The 22,112-nt window shown below is 41.4% G+C and overlaps 1 protein-coding gene across 2 annotated transcripts in view; it reads left to right on the top strand.

Moving 5' to 3' along the window:
• The window catches only part of ERBB3 (erb-b2 receptor tyrosine kinase 3), a 238,435-nt gene that overhangs the window by 196,891 nt on the left and 19,432 nt on the right, over positions 1-22,112 (top strand). For both annotated transcript variants that reach the window (XM_033936217.1, XM_033936216.1), the window contains exons 21-22: positions 8,761-8,916; positions 12,201-12,276. In XM_033936217.1, the coding sequence (XP_033792108.1) occupies positions 8,761-8,916; positions 12,201-12,276 (232 nt within the window). The remainder of the gene's footprint in view (positions 1-8,760; positions 8,917-12,200; positions 12,277-22,112) is intronic.

Here is a 22,112-nt window from a genome sequence, read left to right as displayed (position 1 = left end):
CTGCCGCTGATGACGCCACTCAAAACATTTTTTTTTTTTAAACTCTCTCACCGGCTTGTAGATTCCCCTGCCTGGCGATTTTTCAAACCCTCCCAGTAACACTGGGCTGCTGCAAACCCGCCGTCAGAGCCAAAGTGACTGGCACTTGTTGCCGAGCAGTCCCCCAACAGCGATACAAGACTTACATCCGCGAGAACACATGCGCACGCGCGCTCTGGCCCCTGCCTCTCCCGAGTTTAAGCAGAGCTGACCCTGAATCAGAAGCGGATACTGCCGGCTAGTGTGCGCGATGGGGCGTTCTTTGCGAACAGAGGTGCCTGCACTGCAGCCAATCTGTAGGCGGGACTGGGTCACGAGAAGTAGGGGGCTGGACGACGGTGAGCAGGATCATGTGAGCTGGTCGCTGTCCCTGAGGCTTGACTTGTTTGGGGGTGAAAGCAAGGTGAGCACTGTGGCGTTGCCGGTGCTCATGTATGAATTTGGCTCCGGTCAATGCTCACGATAGCGCAACTCCGACGTGCTTCCCATAAAAGATGGAAGTCCTGCTGGTCACCGTCCAATATATAAGGACAAAACATTCAAAAACAAGTCAATTGAAAGGTCATTCAAGTCCCCTTTTATTGTGGAGATAAGCTTGGAGTAGACTTCAAGTCAATTTCTTTGCCAAACCATAAGTAAACAGGTAAAAAAAAAAAAAAACCAGAGCTGGAAACAAATCTGTAACAGCTCTCACCTTCATGCAGGTCATCAAAGTCAATGAAAGCCAACAGTCTTGAATGCTGCTGCCCTTGAAAACAGGCAGTTGCTCAATATTGTACTGCCTCTATAGCTTTCATATAGTGTGGTGTCCAAGCCCAGCCCAAGGCAGGCTTGGCCCCAACCAACTTAATAGGAGTTGGTGGGGGAGGGGAGTAGCTGAACCCACAACTTTGTTTCTGTTTAACAGAATGCCACTAATGGCCCCACAATCCCAACCAGAATGGAAAGTGGATTCTCCCCAAGTATGCACTACTCCCACACACACACACACACACACAATATCTCAGAACTCAAAATATAAACTTAAATAATCCAGAGCATTTGAGTTCTAAAAAAAAAACGTGTTTTTTTTTTCATGCATCAACACAGCAGTGCAGCACTAATCTCACTCTTTCCTCAGGGAAAAACATTATCCGAGACCCCAAACATCAAAGGAGATTATCCTAGGCATTCAAACAAACTACACAGCCCTGCCACTTAGCTTTCCTCCATAGGCAAATCTTCAGGCATGCTGGCAGTCTCAAGGCAGTCCATAGGTTCTGACAGTGCTGGCTGGTTGGCAACAGGGTCAATGGCTGTATCCAACATCTCAATGTCTGAATAAGACTGAGACTCAGGAGAGCAGTCCTGTAGGTCCCCTTCCTGGGCTAGCCCAGGGTAAACTGACTGTCTCCTCCTCAGAGCAGCCTCTAAAGCGTTGAGGCGGACACGCCCTGTTCTCTGAGGGGGAGGGGCAGCCTGCATCTTCTGCCTAGCTTTCCTAGTACCTTTAATTATCTCCTGCAGCTGGGAGCTAGCAGGGGGAGTAGAATACTTCAATGGCTGTTCCAGGCTGTTGTCTTCCTGGTCTTCTCCTCCCCAGAAATCAGCCACATGAGGATTAAAGGGAACTACAGGTTTTTCCTTGTCTTTAGTCACAACCCTATCCCCATGGTTAGCTCTTTGAATGGCTGGGCTAGGTTTAGCCACAGCCATGCCTGGCACAAGCCGAGCTTTAGGGCTAGGATTGTGACAGCACGTGAGGGAGTGTGAGAACCTTATTAGGGTAGGAGCAACTTTTCCGAAGCCAACAAGTCAGTGTGTCTGTGAAACTCACCTACTGCTCATGCCATCCCTGTGTCTAGGCGAGTGACCAACTCTCCCTTATTTCCCGGGAACTTCCTTATCAGAGGACTTAAGTTCTGCAGCATCAGCAGAAAAAATACATCTGTAGCTCTGGCTCCGCCCGCCCGCGGGCTCTGGCCAGCTTTGCCACCAAGTCTTATAAAAAGATGAATTGACAAGTCACAATCTCACAGTCTCTCTCGGGCTTGGGCAATCCTTGGGCAATCCTGGGGTCTCAGTCACAACACTCAGCTATCACCCCTGCGAGGAGAGGATGGAGTAGTGCTGCTAGACCTGGGAGGTGAGTGGGTAAGGTACTGCTTCTAGTCAGAGGGGAGGGAAAGGGAAGGGATAGGAGCCCTGCTAGTCGGAGAGGAGAGTTGCTGCTTGCCCTGGGGGTGGAAAGGAGAGGTGCTGCAGCTAGTTGGTGGGGGAAATGGAAGTAGAGAGGAGGGGAGGGAGAGGTACTGTTGGAGTTGAGTGGTGGAGAGAGGTGAGAGAGAGAGGTGTTGCTGGATTGGGAACAGAGGAGAGTGCTGCTGGACTTAAAATGGAAGAGGGAAAGCTGCAGCAGGACTGATGGGAGAACAGTGGAGGAAGAGAGGGGAAGGGGGAAGAGAAATGCTGCTGCTGCACCCAATTGGGGAGGGAGAAGGAAGACCAGGAAGGGAGAAGAGAGGATAGAGAGATGCCAAGACTATGGGAAAGAGGGAAAGGAAAGACGATACTAGACCATGGAGGGAGAGATGTCAGGGCATGGGGGGGGGGGTAAGGAGACAGATGCCAGACCAGGGGAAAGGAATGGAAATGGAAGGGGAGGACACAGATGGAAGATGGATGGTTAGCACGGAGAAAGAAGAAAGAAGCGAGTTATCAAAAGACAACCAGAATTGCTTTAGTATCTTTGCAAAAACCATTTGTGGCGGATGGGGTAAATTTCCCAAATTTCTATAGATATCATCAAGCATTTATTATGCAGCAGGGTATGTATTGGATCCTTCCTGAAGTCTTGGAGCATCTTCCAGACTGGCTTAGTTTAGAATGGCAACTCCTGTCTCCATTGCGATTGTGTCATGTTTCAAGTATCAAGTTACCTCGGATTTATAAGGACAATAGAATTTTATTCTCCACATGACAGGCATTAAAATTTATTAATAACCTAATACCTATTCCAAATCATCTATCCACGTGTCAGTCCTTATGGTTGAACTCCAAGATTCAAATTGGCGAGTCTAAGATCCTCTGGAAGCATTGGCTGCAGGCAGGTATATGCACGTTAGATGATAAGATATCAAATGGGAAAATACTTTATTTTTTTCAATTGCAACAATCATTCAGTATTTCAAAGTTTCAAGTGTATGAGTGGTTGCAGTTGAAGAAGGCCATTCAGAAGAGATTCCCTGATTGGCAAAATTTAAATAATCAGTATAGCTTGCTGGGCCTATGCTTCCAGACAGATTTGCTAGGGCATCAGGCAGCCAAGTGGTATAAATTAATATCTGAATAAGAAACCTAAAACTAGTCTAAAAGACATTTGGAGCATTGAGACAAAGCAGCAAATTTCTGCTACTCAATGGCCACGGATTTAGACTTGGAGGATGAGATGTACGGCGTCAGCATCTATGAGCCAGACTTGGTTTTTTCTGTTATATATAATTTTTTGGACCCCTGTTCAGTTGCAAAAGTTAGATAGTTCTAAGTCAAATAGGTGCAGGCACTGTCATCTCGATATAGTGACACTGGATCATCTGCTATTCTAGTGTCCCTTGATACTTATATTTTGGAGATCCATATGGGGATCAAATAAATATGATACTGGAAGTCCCATTGACATTGACGTATGATATAGTATTGTTTGGAACGTTACTAATGCCCAGGAGTCCAATAACTGCAAATAAAATAAATTACTTTTCATCATGACAGGAGTGGCTATACATCTTATCACAAAAAACTGGAAAAATTGGGATAGGTTAAATTACAATTTTGGGTGGTAAACCCTATGTCAAACTTACAAGTTGGAGCACATGAACTCGATACAATTTGGACATTATAATAAGTTCAAGGAGGTTTGGGATCCATTAACAAAATTTTGTTTGACTTGATTAATAGTATTATTCTTTGTTTCTATAAGGGTTCTACAAATCCAGGAAGGGTGGGGAGGGGAAGGTGAGGGAAGGGGGGGTTATGTACTTTTTGTATCATTTGATTGTATTGGGTGCTGTTTATTGTACTAATTGTTTGATAACTTGTTGCACTTTATGTTAGTTTGTAAAATGAATAAAGATATATTTTTAAAAAAAACCTAACTAAAGGTTGCATCACAGGTACTATGGCAGAATCATTAACTATAATTTTACTGAAGCCAAATAAAGATCCCACATTGGTTTCAAACTATAGACCTATTTCTGTAATCAATGTAGATGGAAAACTTTTAGCTAAGACTTTGGCTATGCGCTTGGCAAAGGCTCTTCCTTTTATTGTTGGTATGCACCAGACAGGGTTTGTTGCTCAGAGACATTCTTCTAATAACACCAGATTAGCATTACATATCTTAAATTTATCAAAAGCCATGAATGATCTGGTCTTTCTGTGTCCTTAGATGCAGAAAAGGCCTTTGATCGAGTAGAATGAACCTTCATGTATCAAGCAAATGGAATGGTTTGGTATAGGTTCTGGATTTATACAAATGATCCAAACATTGTATAGCTCCCCTGCTGCTAGATTATATATTAATGACAATTTCTCAGAACGTTTTAATCTGCAGAGGGGGTTTAGACAAGGCTGTCCTTTGTCTCCTTTGCTTTTTGATATTGTATTAGAACCCGTTATTAGCTATTCAACAAGCGAAGGAGATACAAGGTATTCCTTATTCAGATCGGGAATATAAAGTTTCCGCTTATGCAGATGATATACTGCTTCATTTGAGAAATACGGAAACAACCATTCCAAACTTATTTGAATTGATAGAGAAATTTGGAAAATTTTCAGGATACAAGATAAATTGGAGTAAATCAGAAGTTCTTCCACTTAATGTCCATTGTACAGAAGGTTTATTTGAAACATTCCCCTTTTTATGGAAAGAGGACGGAATTTGGATAAAAAACACGTTGGAAGAAACAATGAAAGTGAATGAAAAATTTTTATTACAGAAGGTAACAGAAATGTGTGAGCAATGGAATTCTTTACATCTGTCCTGGTGAGGGAGAGTTCAAACTATTAAAATGATGATTTTGCCTGTGGTTTGTTATCAAATGGGTATGTTACTGTTTTTTTTTTCAGGGGTCCTTTTATAAAAAGTTAAATTGTATTCTAACAAAATTTATTTGGCTGGGTAAAAAGACTAGAATTGCTTTAGTATCTCTACAAAAACCGATTACAGAGGGAGGGGTAAATTTTCCCAACTTCTATAGGTATCATCAATCTTATATTATACGCCAACGTATGTATTGGATCCTCCCAGAGCCTGTTGATAATATCCCAGATTGGTTTTGGTTGGAATGGCGCTTCATGTTTCCTCTGCGATTATGCCATGTACTTAGTATCAAAATGCCTAGATTATATAAAGAAAATAGATTATTTGTAGACACATGGAAAACAATAAGATTTGTGAGTAATTTAACACCTATTCCAATTCACAAATCAACAAATCAAACTATATGGCTGAACTCCAAGATTCAAATTGGCGGATATAAAGTCATCTGGAAGCACTGGATGATGGCAGGAATACGTGTATTAGAAGATGTTATTTCTAATGGTAAACTGCTTGAGTTTTCACAGTTGCAACATAAATACGTCTTAATAATTCACAAAGGTTGCAACTGAAGCAGGCAATTCAGGCGGGGTTCCCTGAATGGAAAAATATCACTAATCAATATAGTTTAGAGTTCTTATGCTTTCAGGTGGACTTCCTGGGATACCAGGCCGCACAGTGGTACAAATTAATATCTGGATTTATAAATAAAAAACCAAAAAATGGGTCTTTGAGACATTTGGAGCATTGAGATCAAGCATCAAATTACGGTGTCTCAATGGCCACGAATTTGGTCTTGGAGGATGAGATGTACAGTGTCTGCATCTATGAGACAAACTTGTTTTTTTCTGTTACATAGAGCATTTTGGACCCCTGTTCATTTACATAAATTAGATAGCTCTAAGTCTGATAGATGTTGGCACTGCAATCTCGAAGCTGGGACTCTAGATCATCTATTATTCTATTGTCCATTTATTTTAGATTTCTGGAAATCAATATGGGGCCAAATAAATAGTTTGTTGGAGAATCCGGTGGCCCTATCATATGATACTATTTTATTTGGCATGTCAATGAGGGCAAAGAGTCAAATATCCTCAAAAAATAATAAGCTCATGCTAATTATGACTGGAGTCGCCATTCAACAAATTACATTTAATTGGAAGAATTAGAGTAGATTAAACTTTAATTTCTGGTGGAACTCTTTGTGTCATATATATAAAATGGAAAAAATATTAGCCATACAGAAAGAACATTTTAATAAATTCAAGGATGTTTGGGGACCATTAACAGATTATTGTAACGAGTAAATAACATTTTTCCCTTAATTATATAATTGCAAATGAGAGGGTGGGGGTGGGGGGTTTCTGATCTTATATTAATTGTTTGGATTAGTAGAAAAGAATATATTATATGATATACGTCAGGGGTTCCCAAACCTGTCCTGGGGGACCCCCAGCCAGTCAGGTTTTCAAGATATCCCTAATGAATATGCATGAGAGAGATTTGCATACCTGTCACTTCCATTATATGCAAATCTCTCTCATGCATATTCATTAGGGATATCTTGAAAACCTGACTGGCTGGAGGTCCCCCAGGACAGGTTTGGGAACCACTGATATACGTGAATACATATGATTGGGTAAGGGTGGGAGGGAGGGATAAATTTCATTAATTTAAAATGATTGTAACAGAAATTCAAGTGATGTTTGTAAGTTTAAATGTTATTTCTGATTACACTTGTTGTAAGTTGTAAAAATGAATAAAGAATTTAAAAAAAAAATAGCCTTACTGGGTCAGACCAATGGTCCATCTAGCCCAGTACCCAATCTTCATGAAGGCCAATCCAAGTCACAAGTACTTGGCAAAAAAACAAATAGTAGCAGCATTCCATGCCAATGATCCAGGGTAAGCAGTGGCTTCTCCCATGTCTGTCTCAACAGCAGACTATGAACTTGTCCAAACCTTTTTTTAAAACCAGCTACATTGACCACTCTTACATTGACATCCTCTGGCAAACGCATTTCAGAGCTTAACTATTCTCTGAGTGAAAAAATATTTCCTCCTATTGGTTTTGAAAGTATTACTCCGTAACTTCATTGAGTGTCCCCTAGTTTTTGTATTCTATTCACACTTGAATAATTATTTATATTCCACCTAATTCGTAGATGGATTCCAACTACATAATTTTTATCCTAAATCTGAAAGGTTTTTCTAAGTCTAAAAACTCTAGTCTTAGAAACCTGACTAAGCAGGCCTCATCAATTTAGACAGAGTGGCTAAGAGTATGTACATGCAAGTTTGTGTGGTACCTGAACTTGAAGGGACAGGGGGAGGCAGCGCACAGGAAGGTATGCTCCAGATTTTTTTCCTACCAGTGAGGACACCTGACTTTTCTCTTCTTAGCATTACCTCCAGTGAATGCAGGAATCAAGATCAGTGCAATGGCACTGGGGCTCTGAGTGAGAGAAGGGCCTCAAAGAGTGAGAGAGCCTTCGAATGAGTGTGGCACACTCATAATGAGGGAGACTTGGTAACCTGTAGCCACAGAGATTTTTGCAATGGCTAGCCCAAGCAAAGCTGGCCTCCAAGGGCATTTGCTGTCTAAAACAAGCAGCTAACTGGAAAGAACTGCAGATCATATCACGTTTTATTACAGGGAGCTTTATAAATGGCTCCCATTTGAGGCCCGAGTGAAGTTCAAACTGGGAACACTCTTATAAAACCTTATATGGTCATGAACCTGAGTACCTGTTAGAATTATTTACTTTATTTGCAACAATCCGTCCACTGCGTAATACTGCGTTATTTGTTTTCCCCCCGGTTCGAGGTTGTGTGTATAAGAAGTTCCAGCAACGTCTAATTGCTTTTCAGGCAGCCAGCTGGGATAGGGAGTTACGCTCTTTATTTGTTCTTATATACATTACCGAAAGTTACTGAAATCAGTCTTGTTTGTAAAATTTTTAGAGAATTGAATTGACTAATGTCTACTTTGTAGTTCACTGGGAATGTCCAGTTTTCTATTTTTGTGAACTGCATCGATCCGTGAGGTTTTGCGGTCTAGAAATGTAATGCCTCATACAATACAGAGGAAAAAAATTACAACCCCACAAGTGGGGAAGGGACCCAGGTCAAACTGCTTTAAGAACAATTAGTTTATTAGAATGTCAACAAAATTAGGTTAAAAGTACACATATGTATGAATAAAATGTAACAGGCATAGTCCTTTATAATATAATATATACTGGACCCCAGTATATATTTTATTACAAAGGATTTTCTATGCCTGTCATGTTTTATTCATACATATGTGTACTTTTAACCTAATTTTGTTGATATTCTAATAAACTAATTGTCCTTAAAGCGGTTTGACCTGGGTCCCTTCCCTACTCCCATGTAATACCTACATAAGAAGCAGTACCTGTCAATCTGGACTACTGAGGGGTGAAATGAAAGGCAGATTTGCACGGCATCTGTATGTAATGCCTGCCTTATCTTTTTTGCACCTTTCTGTCCTTTTACTGACTCTTTATGTGTCTTTGTCTTGTTTCCCATCCTTTCAGTTCATCTCGCATGCTTCTTTCTGTTCTGCTACTCTTTCTTCTCTGTCTGTCTGTTTCACTTTTTCTCTGTCCTTGTGTCTCATGCAGGGTATGTACTACCTGGAGGAGCACTGCATGATTCATAGGAACCTTGCTGCAAGGAACATCCTCATGAAATCCTCGAATCATGTGCAAGTATCGGATTTTGGCATCGCTGACCTCCTGTACCCCGATGACAAGAAATACTTTTACAACGAGACCAAGGTTTGTGAGCCGCTGAGGCAAAAAAAAAAAAAAAAAAGCCTTTACAGATCTTTCAGATCCCAAGCCACAGCAAGCAAATCCTAGCGCCACAGATAGGGGGCAGCAGAGGCACTGCTGCATCAGATATAGAAACATAGAAACATAGAAAAAAGCAGCAGAAAAGGGCTATAGCCCACCAAGTCTGCCCATTCCAAGTATCCCCTCCCCTGAATTTACTCCCTTAAAGATCCCACGTGAGTATCACATTTTCTCTTAAAATCCATCACGCTGCTGGCCTTTATCACCTGGAGTGGGAGTCTGTTCCAATGATCCACTACTCTTTCAGTGAAGAAGTACTTCCTGGAGTCGCCATGAAACTTCCCTCCCCTGATTTTCAGCGGATGCCCTCTGGTGATCGAGGGTCCCATGAGCCAGAAGATATCATTTTCTGACTCGATGCGTCCCGTGATGTACTTATATGTTTCAATCATATCTCCCCGTTCTCTTCTTTCCTCAAGTGAGTACAGCCGCAATTTTTTAAATCTTTCTTCATACGTGAGATCCTTGAGCCCCAAGACCATCCTGGTGGCCGTTCGCTGAACCGACTCGATCCTCAGCACGTCCTTTCGGTAGTGTGGTCTCCAAAACTGAACACAGTACTCCAAGTGAGGCCTCACCATGGCTCTGTACAACGGCATCATAACTGCAGGTCTCCTGCTGACGAAACCTCTGCGGATACACCCCATCATTTGTCTTGCCCTGGAGGAAGCCTTCTCCACTTGATTGGCAACCTTCATGGCCTCACTAATGATCACCCCTAGGTCGCATTCCGCCGTGGTCATAACCAAGGTCTCACTATTTAGTACATAAGTTCTACGTGGGTTTCTCTTACCCAGGTGCATTATCTTGCATTTTTTAGCATTGAAGCCTAGCTGCCAAGTAGTTGACCATTGTTCCAGCAACAGTAGGTCGTGTGTCATATTATCAGGTAATAAGCTTTTGCCTACTATGTTGCAAAGTTTGGCGGCGTCGGCAAACAGTGATACCCTTCCTCTAAGTCATTGCGTCATATCTCTTATGAATAAGTTAAATAGAATCGGGCCCAGGACCGAGCCCTGCGGCACTCCACTGATCACGTCCGATGCTTCGGATGGGGTACCGTTCACCACCACCTTCTGAAGTCTACCGCTCAGCCAATCCCCAACCCATGTAGTTAAAGTGTCTCCTAATCCTATCTATTTCAGCTTGTTCAGTAATCTTCGATGAGGGACGCTATCAAATGCTTTACTGAAGTCCAAATATACCACATCCAGTGACTCTCCGGCGTCCAGTTGTCTAGTAACCCAGTCAAAAAAGCTAATCAGATTAGATTGGCAGGTTCTACCCTGGGTGAACCCGTGTTGGTGTGGATCACGCAGTTTTTCTTCGTTTAGGATTGTGTCAAGATTCTGTGGCTAAATTCTCAAAAGAGCTGTGGAATAATTTTTTGAACACATGGGCTGTGATGTGGAGGACATAGGACACTGTCATGAGTAAATAGGCAGATGAGAGAGGTTTTTAATATATATAAATAAATCATTCTTTCGTGGGCCAAACTTAGCTGGAGAGACCCTAGGAAAGCTCTCCAGTAGCAGTCTATCTCAACATAGGGTTACCAGATTTTCCAAATGGAAAAGCCGAACCCCTAGAACCGACCCAAGCCCGCCCAGTTCCACCCATCCTCACCCCGTTATGCCCCAGTCCCACCCCCCCCTATCCCACCCTCAATTACATTACATTATATTGTACTTATTAACCGCGTAACCATTAGTTCAACGCGGTTTACAAAAGATTATCAATAGAAAACAATGCAAGGAATAAAAAGAATTAATTAGTCACATACTTGGAGAATAGATAAGTTTTAAATTGTATTCTAAAATATCTATAAGAATGAGCTGATAACAGTAAGGTTCGGAAGTCTTTATCATGATATGATGCTTGAGATGCTAAAGTATGATTGAGAAATTTTATACTTTTACAACCCTGAACTGTAGGAAAGTTAAACAGAGGGTGGGCTCTTCAACTATGTCTGTAAGAGGCTAAGGAAAATCTGTTAACCAAATAAAGAGGGGCTGTGCCATAAAGAACCTTGTAACAAAAACAACCCAACTTAAACAATAACCGGGCCTCCACAGGCAACCAATGTAACTCACAATAAAAAGGCGTAACATGATCAAATTTCTTCAAACCATAGATCATTCTAACCACTGTGTTCTGTACCAAAACAAGTCGTGTTAGTTCCTTCTTAGTAATTGTCAGATAGATAATATTACAATAGTCAAGAAGATTCAATAACAGTGATTGAACCAATAATCTGAAAGCAGCAAATTCAAAATAAGATCTAATAATTCGTAGCTTCCATAAAGTAAAATAGCTCTTATGCACTACTGCATCTATTTGAGCTTTCATAGTAAGATGCTGATCTAAAATAATGCCTAATATTTTAATCATTGGATGTATTGTGTGTAAAACTGAATTTATTTTAATAAAAGATTCATAAAAAGTTTTAATAGAAGTCGCCACGAAAAACTGTTTTGTACGAGTTGAGTTTGAGTTTAAAATGCTGCATCCAGGCAGTCAACTTTTTCATTACCGTTTCGATTTTAACAGTGATCTGAGACAAAGCAGAGTTGAAAGGTATAACGATAGTGATGTCGTCAGCATAACTAAACATCTATATTTCCAAGTTACTCAAACTTAAGCCCAATGATGATAAATAAACATTAAATAATGTAAGAGAGAGTAGTGATCCCTGGGGAATGCCACAAGGGTTTTTCCAGATAGAAGAAAGTTGAGTCTTGAATCTAACTTGATAAAGTCTAGTTTCCAGAAATCCTTTGAACCATGAATAAATCTTTCCTTGAAGACCCAAAGCATTTAAAGTAATTAATAAAATGGTGTGGTCCACTAGATCAAAGGCGCTACTGAGATCGAACTTGCCCTAGCCCCGCCCCCCTGCTGCCTGCTCTTGTCAGGCAGGAGGGCATGCATGGATGCGATGATGTCACACGCACGTGTGGCATCTGCATATGTGCAGATGTCCTTCTACCCGACAGCAATTTGTTGGAAGCTTTTCAAAACCTGGACAAACTGCTGGGTTTTGAAAAGCCATCCCGATCCCCAGACATGTCCTCAAAAGAAGGACATGTCTGGGGAAATCTGTACATCTAATAACCCTACCTCCAACACAGATTTCTGCTCCAAGGTATTCTATGTACCAGGCAGTGTTCTTACCGGTACATTTGCTTCTCTCTTCTTTTACACAGACGCCAATTAAATGGATGGCTTTGGAGAGTATTCACTTTGGGAAATACACACATCAGAGTGATGTCTGGAGTTATGGTGAGTATGACTGTTACCTATAACAGAATGTTATTGTTTAAATCCACCGTTAATGCCAGCCAATGCTTAACTATAATAATGAGTAATATATAAACATAAGAACATAAGAATAGCCTTACTGGGTCAGACCAATAATAATAATAATAATAACTTTATTCTTTTATACCTCCACAATCTTGCGACTTCTAGGCGGTTTACAATCAAGAGTGCTGGACATTCAGCGAAATATAATAAGTAGATATTCAGAGGAAATACAGAGATCAAAGACCTCAGGAGGCAATAGTATAGAAATACAATTTGCTGAGCGAAAATGTAATATGTACATTTTAGTAGGCAATGTCCGACAGGACCTTTTGGGGATAAATAGCAACGTAAAGTTACGATAAGATGAAGATAACAGATTATATTTATAACAGTGCTGTAAGTTCAGGTGGAATAGGGAGGGGGGAGGGAGAGGGAGAGCGGGTCAATTGTCTAGGTATTTCTGGAACAGGTATGTTTTTAGGCGTTTCATCTAGCACAGTAGCCCATCCTCACAGTGGCCAATCCAGGACACTAATACCTGGCCAAAACCCAAAGAGTAGCAACATTCCATGCTACAGATCCAGAGGAAGCAGTGGCTTCTCCTATGTCTGTCTCAATAACAGACTATGGACTTTTCTTCCAAAAAATTGTCCAAACCTTTCTTAAAACCAGCTATGCTATCTGTTTTTACCACAACCTTTGGCAATGCGTTCCAGAGCTTAACTATTCTCTGAGTGAAAAAATATTTCCTCCCATTGGTTTTAAAAGTATTTCCCTGTAACTTAATTGAGTGTCCCCTATTCTATGTAAATTTTGACTGCATGAAAAATCAATCTACTTGTATCCATTCTACTCCACTCAGGATTTTGTAGAGTTCAATCATATCTCCCTTCAGCCATCTCTTTTCCAAACTGAAAAGCCCTAATCTTTTTAGTCTTTCCTCATATGAGAGAAGTTCCATCCCCTTTATCATCTTGGTCACTCTTCTTTAAACCTTTTCTAGTGCCGCTATATCTTTCTTGAGATAAGGAGACTAGAATTGAACACAATACTCCAGGTGAGGTCGTACCATGCAGCAATACATAAGCATTACAACATTCTTAGTCTTGTTAACCATCCCTGCATTTTGTTTGCTTTTTTGCCTGCCACCACACATTGGGCGGAAGGTTTCATCATATTGTCTACAATACACCCAGATCTTTTTATTGGGCGCTAACCCCCAAGGTGGACCCTAGCATCTGGTAACTGTAATTTGGGTTATTCTTCCCAATGTGCATCGCTTTGCATTTGACCACATTAAATTTCATCTGCCACTTGGATGCCCAGTCTTCTAATTTCCCAAGGTCTGCCTGCAATATTTCACAATCCACATGCATTTTAACAACTTTGAACAGTTTAGAGTCATCCGCATATTTAATCACCTCACTCATCATTCCAATTTCCAGATCACGTATAAATAAGTTAAATAGCACTGGTCCTAGTACAGATCCCTGTGGCACTCCACTGTTTACTCTCCTCCATTGAAAAAAATGCCTACATAACCCTACCCTCTTGTTTTTATCAGACAACCAATTTCTAATACTCAGAGAAGCTGCTTACGTTGGCGAAGATTTAAAGAGGTACCGGGGGTAGGGGAATGGAGGGTGCAAGTGTGGTATGGGGGATGAGGAAGGAATGGGGGGGGGATGCCAATGCCCTGGGCATCTCCTGCTTTCATTATGCCACTGGGAGCAGAACTCCTCTTCCATGATGTTAGAATGTAGTGTAAAGTTCTGAGCATATGCAGGCCTTTCCCTGAGCAGTTGTCTCCTCAGCTCCTCCATTGGTTCTAAAGCTCTGATAGTAAGCCAGCTCTCAAGGAGATGGAAGGGACTGTGTGGCTTATGAACTTTGCTGTTTACAGAAAACACTTGTTACAAGTGATCCAACCTTTTGTAAGAAAAGTAAATAAGAGGAAAAGAGGGCTGCTATCACGAAAAGGTGAATTCATGGAACAGTCTCCCAGTGGAGGTGGTGGAGATGAAAACCGTGTCTGAATTCAAGAAAGCTCGGGAGAAGTGCGTAGGAACTCTGAAGGAGTGAGAGGGAGAGTAGATGGCATAGATAGGCAAATTGGGTAGGCCATATGATCTTTATCTGCCTTCATTTTTCTCTGTTTCTGGGTTTTTTGTTGACGAGCACGACTGAGTCAGGCACACAAGTGGGTGATTTTCAGGCTTAGAACGGCTTAGCATTGAATTGTCTTTTTTTTATAAGAAGCCCACACAGTCAAATGCAAGAATTTATAATCGAGGAAACACTGGCCAGTACTGTTTGGCCAAAGGCATTATTCTTTGTTGAAGCCTGGTCTAAACAATATATACAGCTGTGATTGCAAAACTGGAAGAATGTCAGCATGGACACTAGAGCATGGTAGGTTGATGGTAGCCTGAGATGCACTCTGATAAGCAAAGACAATATAAGTGGCATAGATACTGTAGGGCAGTGGTTTCAAACTCAAACCCTTTGCAGGGCCACATTTTGGATTTGGAGGTACTTGGAGGGCCTCAGGAAAAAATAGTTAATGTCTTATTAAAGAAATGACAGTTTTGCATGAGATAAAACTCTTTATAGTTTATAAATCTTTCCTTTTGGCTAAGTCTTAATAATAATATTGTAATTTATAGCTAAAGAGACATGATCAAGAAGCTGTTTTATTTTACCTTTGTGATTATGATAAACATACCGAGGGCCTCAAAATAGTACCTGGCGGGCCGCATGTGGTCCCCGGGCTGCGTGTTTGAGACCACTGCTGTAGGGGGGACATGTAAATGGGTCATAGTTATCAGAGCAGCAGACTGAAAATATTTTCTGCTTGAAAGCAACATTCGCCTAGTGGAAGGCTTCTAAGCAGCTATTAAGAAGTCCTGGATGGGTGGAGCTTACTGAAGACGGCGGCTTTAAGTTTGATCGGAGACACCGTTGAAATTTCCTCAGCAAGTTTCCCTAGCCATTTTCATGGTAAAGAGGAAATCTAAAATGGGTGTTCCTGGAGGTATTGGTTCCCGCAGCGGGTCTGATGGACGCCTTCGCTCAACATTGCCCTAGCACACAGCAGCGGGAGGGATTCTCAGCAGGAGGAGGCTTGCAGGCTGAAGCAAGCGGGTACTCCCTCATGGGCACCATCTTATCCCCGGAGGTGCGGAGTCCACCAGAGTGACCTGAGGACTGAGCCATTCCCTTGTTGCCCCGGCAGAGTGGGAATTCTGACTTTGAGCAAGGCCAGGAGGTTTCATCATCGTGCCTGGTGAAAGACTTGAAGCAAACTCATGGAGGGGACTTTTTGCATATTTCCTTAGCAGCGGCTTCAGGTACTGTAAACCCAGAGGTTCCCAGCATGGAAGTTGCCCCCTTGCAAAGACCTAAGGTTATTAGCATGGAATCAATTTGGGAAGCTATATCCAATTTACAGATAACTCTGGGTAATCAAATACAACAACTTTCCTCTCGTTGCACAAGTGTGCTTTCAGAAAATATGGAGCTAAAGAGTAAGATTTCAGTTTTGGAAAGGAAGTCGGCTGACTGTGATATTAAACTGAAAACTTTGGAAGCACAAGCTCTAACGGGTTAGAGACAGCGGAAATCTGCATTTTAAATATGAAATGCTGGAAAATTTAATTAGGAAAATTTAACTCGAAATCCCTGAAGACAAACTAAAACCACAAGACCCGTCCCAATTCTCTGAAGCAACCTGCTCTACTCTTCAATTCCTCTGGAAATGGCCAGATAACTCCTTTTATAATCAGCTTTGAACCGCAAGGTAATGGCGGAATAGAAATCACTAATGTAATGTAATGTAACCTTAGGGCGATTAATTTACCTAAAGTTTTTTCCGTAACAGCATTAGACATGTTTAAAAAATACATGAATGAGATTTTGAAAGTACTAGAAGCCTCATACCTACCGTATTTTCACGTAGATAACGCACGCGTTATACGTGGTTTTTACAAACCGCGCATAACCTTGTGCGTTATACGTGTGAGCGCGTTGTACAAAATTTTTTTTACATAGTTTCCCCCCCCAACGCCCGATTCATCACCCGGAAGGAGCGCTCGCACTCCCACCCCGAAGGACCGCTCGCACCCCCACCCGAAGGACCTCTCGCACCCCCACAGCCTCCCCCCCTCCCCTATGGAGAAGCTGTCTACCTTGTTTCCGGATGCCAGCCCAGCTGCTTCCTCTGCTGGCGGTCCTGCCCCTTCTCAGAGCCCTGTGCTGCGCTGCTTCCTCTTCAGGTGGTCTCGCCCTTTCTCTGACGTCAGAGCGTGTGAGCGGTTCTTCGAGGTGGGGGTGCGAGCGGTCCTGCGGGGGGGTGAATCGGACGTCGGGGGGGGGGGCATCAGGCTTTCAGGGTAGGGACAGGACTTCAAGGGCGAAAAGAGAGTCGGGGTCTCCAGAGGAGAGTCGGGGCGGGCGAAAGGAGAGTCGGGCAGCATGCGCGGTATATAAAAATTTCTGTACATAAATTTGTGTTTTCCGCGCACTATACCCTTGTGCGCGTTTTACACGGGTGCACGTTATCTACGTGAAAATACGGTACCTCTCTCAAAGATTTATTACCTGCCTAGGAGGATGAAATCTCAAAGTCCTAACCAGCAGAATTTATCTGCAGATAGTTTGGCCTTAACTAATTTCCTAGAGAGGTCAGGTACTGAGGCCCAAGTTTCAGCAACATTGTTAGTTCAGTTTGCTCTAGATTCTGATAGAGATTGGATGTTAAAATTGTTCTTTAAATATAGAGATATTTCCTTTATATCTTGTAAAGTGCGAATGTATCCTGATGTATCGCGACTTACCCAGAAAAGGAGAAAACAGTTTCTTTTGTTAAGACCTCAGGTATTGCAATTAGGAGCGACCTTTCGTCCTTTGGTACCCCTGTGAATGTGTTTATAAAGATAATAGATATCTTTTCTACGAACCGCAGCAACTTTCTAAATTCATAGCTACTAAATCTTAGAGTTCCTCTGCTATGAGAATTGTCTTCAAGTTAAACCGCATGATGAATTTTGTTTAGGGTCTGTCAAGCTGCGCCTTTCTTTTCCTTTAACTTTTCAGCCTGATTTAACAGCTCTGCCTTCATTAATTGAGGACTAACAATACTTAGGATGAGATTTTCTTTTTTCCTTAAATAATGAGATGTAAGGATATTTATTACTTACTATTAGAATTTTTTCTGTTACCTTTGTATATTTGCTTTTTTTGACTTTATTATTGCAAATGTTTAAAATGCAAAAATAAAGAATACAAAAAAAAAAAAATAAGAAATCCTGGATGGGTTGCAAAACACCAAGAGTAGATGCTAAAGACAGCTCAGTTTACAGGCTGTGACTTTGATATACTGTCTTTCTATGGTACAATCAGAGCGGTTTACATTTTTATTATATACATATGTAGGTACCTTTTTTTTGTCCTTGGAGCAATGGTAGGGTTACCATATGGCTCCAGAAAAAGGAGGACTGATTGAGGCATCCGGGTTTTCCTTCCATTGAAAGCAATGGATGTCTCAATCCGTCCTCCTTTTTCTGGAGCCATATGGTAACCCTAAGCAATGGAGGGTTAAAAGAATTAAAAAGACACAAAGAACAGAATGTCAAAAATTAAAAGGCCATCAGCAAGTAGTAAAAAAGCCAGTCTTTATTTCAAAGATATCAGATAAGGAGGACTCAACACACCATGTTTCGACTGGGAAGCCTGCGTCAGGAGTCAATCTAGCGTCGACGCACTAATGATTGTAGCTGTTTGTTCCTGGAAGTTTACTGCATGTATTGACCAGGAGCCTCTGCAGCCCTGAAAAGCCTCATGACTGGATAATAAAACCCCAAATTAAAGAAAAATAAACACAAGCAGAACAGACAGGCTGCTACCATCGCATGTGTAGAGAGTAAAACTGAGGAATTACAAGACAGCCCAGAATGATGGGAGATGGAGCATAGGGGTGAGGAAGGAGCTCTTTACTGGATCTCTTGATCAGGGATGCACCACCCACAAATTCAAGACTGATGTTCCTATTGCACTAGAATTAAATATCTCTGTTTTCAAATGATTGTGAATATCTACTTGTAACCCGTTCTGAGCTTCTGGAAGAACGGGATAGAAATTGAAATAAATAAATAAATAATGTATAGGAGGTGAGTCTTTTTCAGATGAAGGAAAACTCCAGGATGAGAGAGCATAGGATGAACTTAAGAGGTGATAAGCTCAGGAGTAATCTAAGGATATACTTTTTTACAGAAAGGATGGTAGATGCATGGAATAGTCTCACGGTGGAGGTGGTGGAGACAAAGACTGTGTCTGAGTTCAAGAAAATGTGGGACAGGCACTTGGGATATCTTAGAGAGAGGAGGAAATAGTGGATACTGCAGATAGGCAGACTGGATAGGCCATTTGGCCTTTTATCTATTGTCAAGCTCCTATATTGGATTTATAATAATAGGGCTCCCTTTTGTGGTGAGCCAATGTTTTACCAGATTTACAGTAAGGTTTGTTTGACTCATGATGCAGACTTTCCAGCCGAAGCTGAAATATGATTGTGTTGAGTCCTCCTTTTTTGATATCCTTTGAAATAAAGACTGCGTTTTACTACTTGCTGGTGGCCTTTTGATTTGTGATACTCTGTGTCTTTTCTTTGTATACGTTTGTGGGGATTTTTCAGCTCCTTGGGTTAAGAGACTTATCCAGGGTTCACAATTTGCTGCAGTGGTTATCAAACCCAGTTCCCCCAGGTTCGTAGCCCCACAGCACTAACCATTAGGCTACTGCTCCACTCCATGACAGACGCTTGAGACCTGGATGAGGAAGCCAGCCTTCCTGCTGTGTTATTAGTATTGGGAACCGAGGCAGCTTTTGAGGAGGTTGATCAGCTAGGTTCTTGAGGACAGGGTACCAATTTGTTGAAGGCAGTAGGGTACCATTAGGATCACTGTATAATGGCTTTGCTGTTTTATTGAGTACTCTTAGAAAGAGTAGATTTTGAGGAAAAGTATCAAAAAAAGTCTCTTCTGACTTCACATGCAACTTTCTTAAAATTAGTCCCCTTATGTTCTAACTCCTATTTCTCTATCCTATGTTTCCACCTTTGCTTACACCTTATGCTGTCTATTTAAATGGGTTAAAAAATATTTTAATTATTTATTGACATTTTTTCAAAATATACAATTCACAAAATATTGAGACAATGCAACTGCTCACATTAGGTACATCAGCAAAATCTAACCAAACAACCTATATAGCATTAATAACAAAGTCCAAACTCCTACAACAGCCAACATCCAAACAGCCCGCTAATGTAGCAGGCTTCTTCCCCCTCCCCCCCCCCGTACCCCCACCCCACTCCCTCATCTGCTGCAGCCAGGATTGGTATGGAATGATCATGAGGCTCAATCCAGATCCATAATCCAAGATCAGGAGGTACAGATGAACCACCCACCTCACAGAGTCTCCCTATTTGAATGTTTTATTGTATATTGTGTTCACAGTTTAAGAAGAATACTATGCCATGTCCCATACTGTTACATGAAGATTTTTACTGTTGTATTTATCCATTGTCTATGTTTGACTTATTCTTGCTGTGCACTGTCTTGGGTGAATTTTTTCAAAAAGGTAGAAAATAAATCCTAAGAAATAATAACAATAATTGCTAGTGCATCTGATGTGAGACATAGTAGAGGAGGAAGAATGGAACAGTAGAGAAGAGGCTCTGGTAAAAAGGTTGACCTAAGGCGTTCTCCATTCTTTATAGAGGGAAATTAGAACAGCCAGTCACGGGGTCCTTCAAGATGACAAAGCAGCCTGCTTAGCTGGTTGGCCAATTGATTTTGAAGTTTGGGTTGGTAGGTAGCCTGTATCTAGATACAGTTGGCAATGGCAAGTTTCGGGTTCTGATTGCTTCCCAATAGAAGTGAAGAGAGCCTGATTCACCTTGCTTGTTTTACATAAAACATTGCTACTTAATTGTACATTTTGATTAGGACAGTGGTACTGTGAAGATGGTAAAGGAAGATTGCTCTGAGTTCCAAGTCAATGATGTGAAGAGTTGTTTTGTAGCTCAACCATATTCTCTGTGAATGATTGTCAAGCTGAACCCCTCCATCCTTGATGGAGACATCTGTAATGAGGAATGCCATTGAGAGGTCAGGTTTGTGCATCCACCACTGTGCAGCAGGCAAAATTGAGAAGATGGCTACAAAATGCCCATTTCACAATCCAATTTTATTTAATATACTGCAAATAAACAAAATATCTAAGTGGTTTACAATTAGAACAATAATAAATGGACAAAGAAAGGAGAATCACATGAGGAGGTCTACGTTGCAATCCTATATTTAATATGAGAGAGGAATAATAATAACAACAGATTTCTGGACTGCATAGCCATGAGTTCAATGTGGTTAACAAAAGATTATGCTATGAAAAAATACTGGAATAATATAATATACAGAAATCTAATTAATCAGAAATTTAGAAAAAAGAAAAGTTTGCAACAGTTTTCTAAAATGTTCATAAGACATGGATCTAATTAATAATGGACGGAAATCTTTGTCATAGTAAGCTGCTTGGTTGGAAAGACAATGCCCATGATGTTTCTTACTTTTACAGCCCTTGGCTAAAGGGAACGTAAATAGGGCATGAGATTTTCTACTATTCTTCTGCGCCACAAGGAAAGTAAGGGGAGTACAGTTACTCTATGAAACATTAGAAGGGATGGTTGTAGAGAGAAAACATAAATATAATTTAATTTTGCTGTTCAAGGTCACTTAAGTCTTTAGTTCACCAACAGACCCAGAATGTCATTGTTCAATATTATAAAACCTTATACTAGCCTGAGAATCAAGCTAACCTAGAAACCATTGAGTAATATTTACAGCAGGTAAATATAACTAAGTTGTCCCCAGCAGAGGCAGATCAACTTTCTGGCCTTACAATAGGAGACTCTATGGGCTCCTTTTACTAAGCTGCGGTAGCGTTTTTAGTGTGTGCTGCAGATTAGCGCACACTGCCAATCCCTGTGCTACGCGCCAAGAACTAATACCGGCTCAATGGTGGCGTTAGCGTCTAGCGCAACTTAGTAAAAGGAGCCCTTTGTTACCTGGTTTAGCACTAGCTCAATTTTGTTTTTTCTTCAAATCTCCGCAGCACTATGTTACAGATTTCAGTTGTAGACTTGTACTACTGCGATTCTCCCTTAAAAGGGCCACAAGCCCCAACCTCATTGTCTACTATGCTTTCCTTTACTATATCCACTTCCACTGCATCTGATAATGGTGGTGTTGATGTATCCCTGGCTAAGTTTACTGCTTTCTCGGGATAAATTTGTTTCTGCTGCTTTGCCTTTCACCATCTCTGGCTTGTTGCTGGTCATGTATGGTAAGTTTTTCCAGAGGGAGGTAGATACACTGAAAGTCAGAGGAAGGAGGTGTCCATCCAGAGAGCCACACGTCCCTACTGCTACTCACATGCCACTCTTAATCAGAAGTCTACCACACATTTTTTGTTCATGTAGGTATGCCTTGGAGCCAGTGGCATAAGGATTGAGTTTTGGAGGGGGTCTGAGGTTAACATGGGTGGGCGCTAGGCAGCGTCCATGTTCACAGTTCATTCATTGGCCTATGGTACTGGTAATAGGTGGGCCTGACTCCAAAACGGTAGGGGCCCAGCCCACCCATGGCTATACCCTTGCTCGGGACTTGAAAAGGTTTAGAAATGTTGCCCTGCTGTGTCACCTGCAACTTGATTCAGTCACCAGAGCTCTTAGGAACATGGTCTTTCTCTACTAT

This window comes from Geotrypetes seraphini, chromosome 3 (assembly GCF_902459505.1).
Source record: "Geotrypetes seraphini chromosome 3, aGeoSer1.1, whole genome shotgun sequence".
Taxonomy (NCBI): Eukaryota; Metazoa; Chordata; class Amphibia; order Gymnophiona; family Dermophiidae; genus Geotrypetes; species Geotrypetes seraphini.
This window is presented reverse-complemented; position numbering and strand designations above follow the sequence as displayed.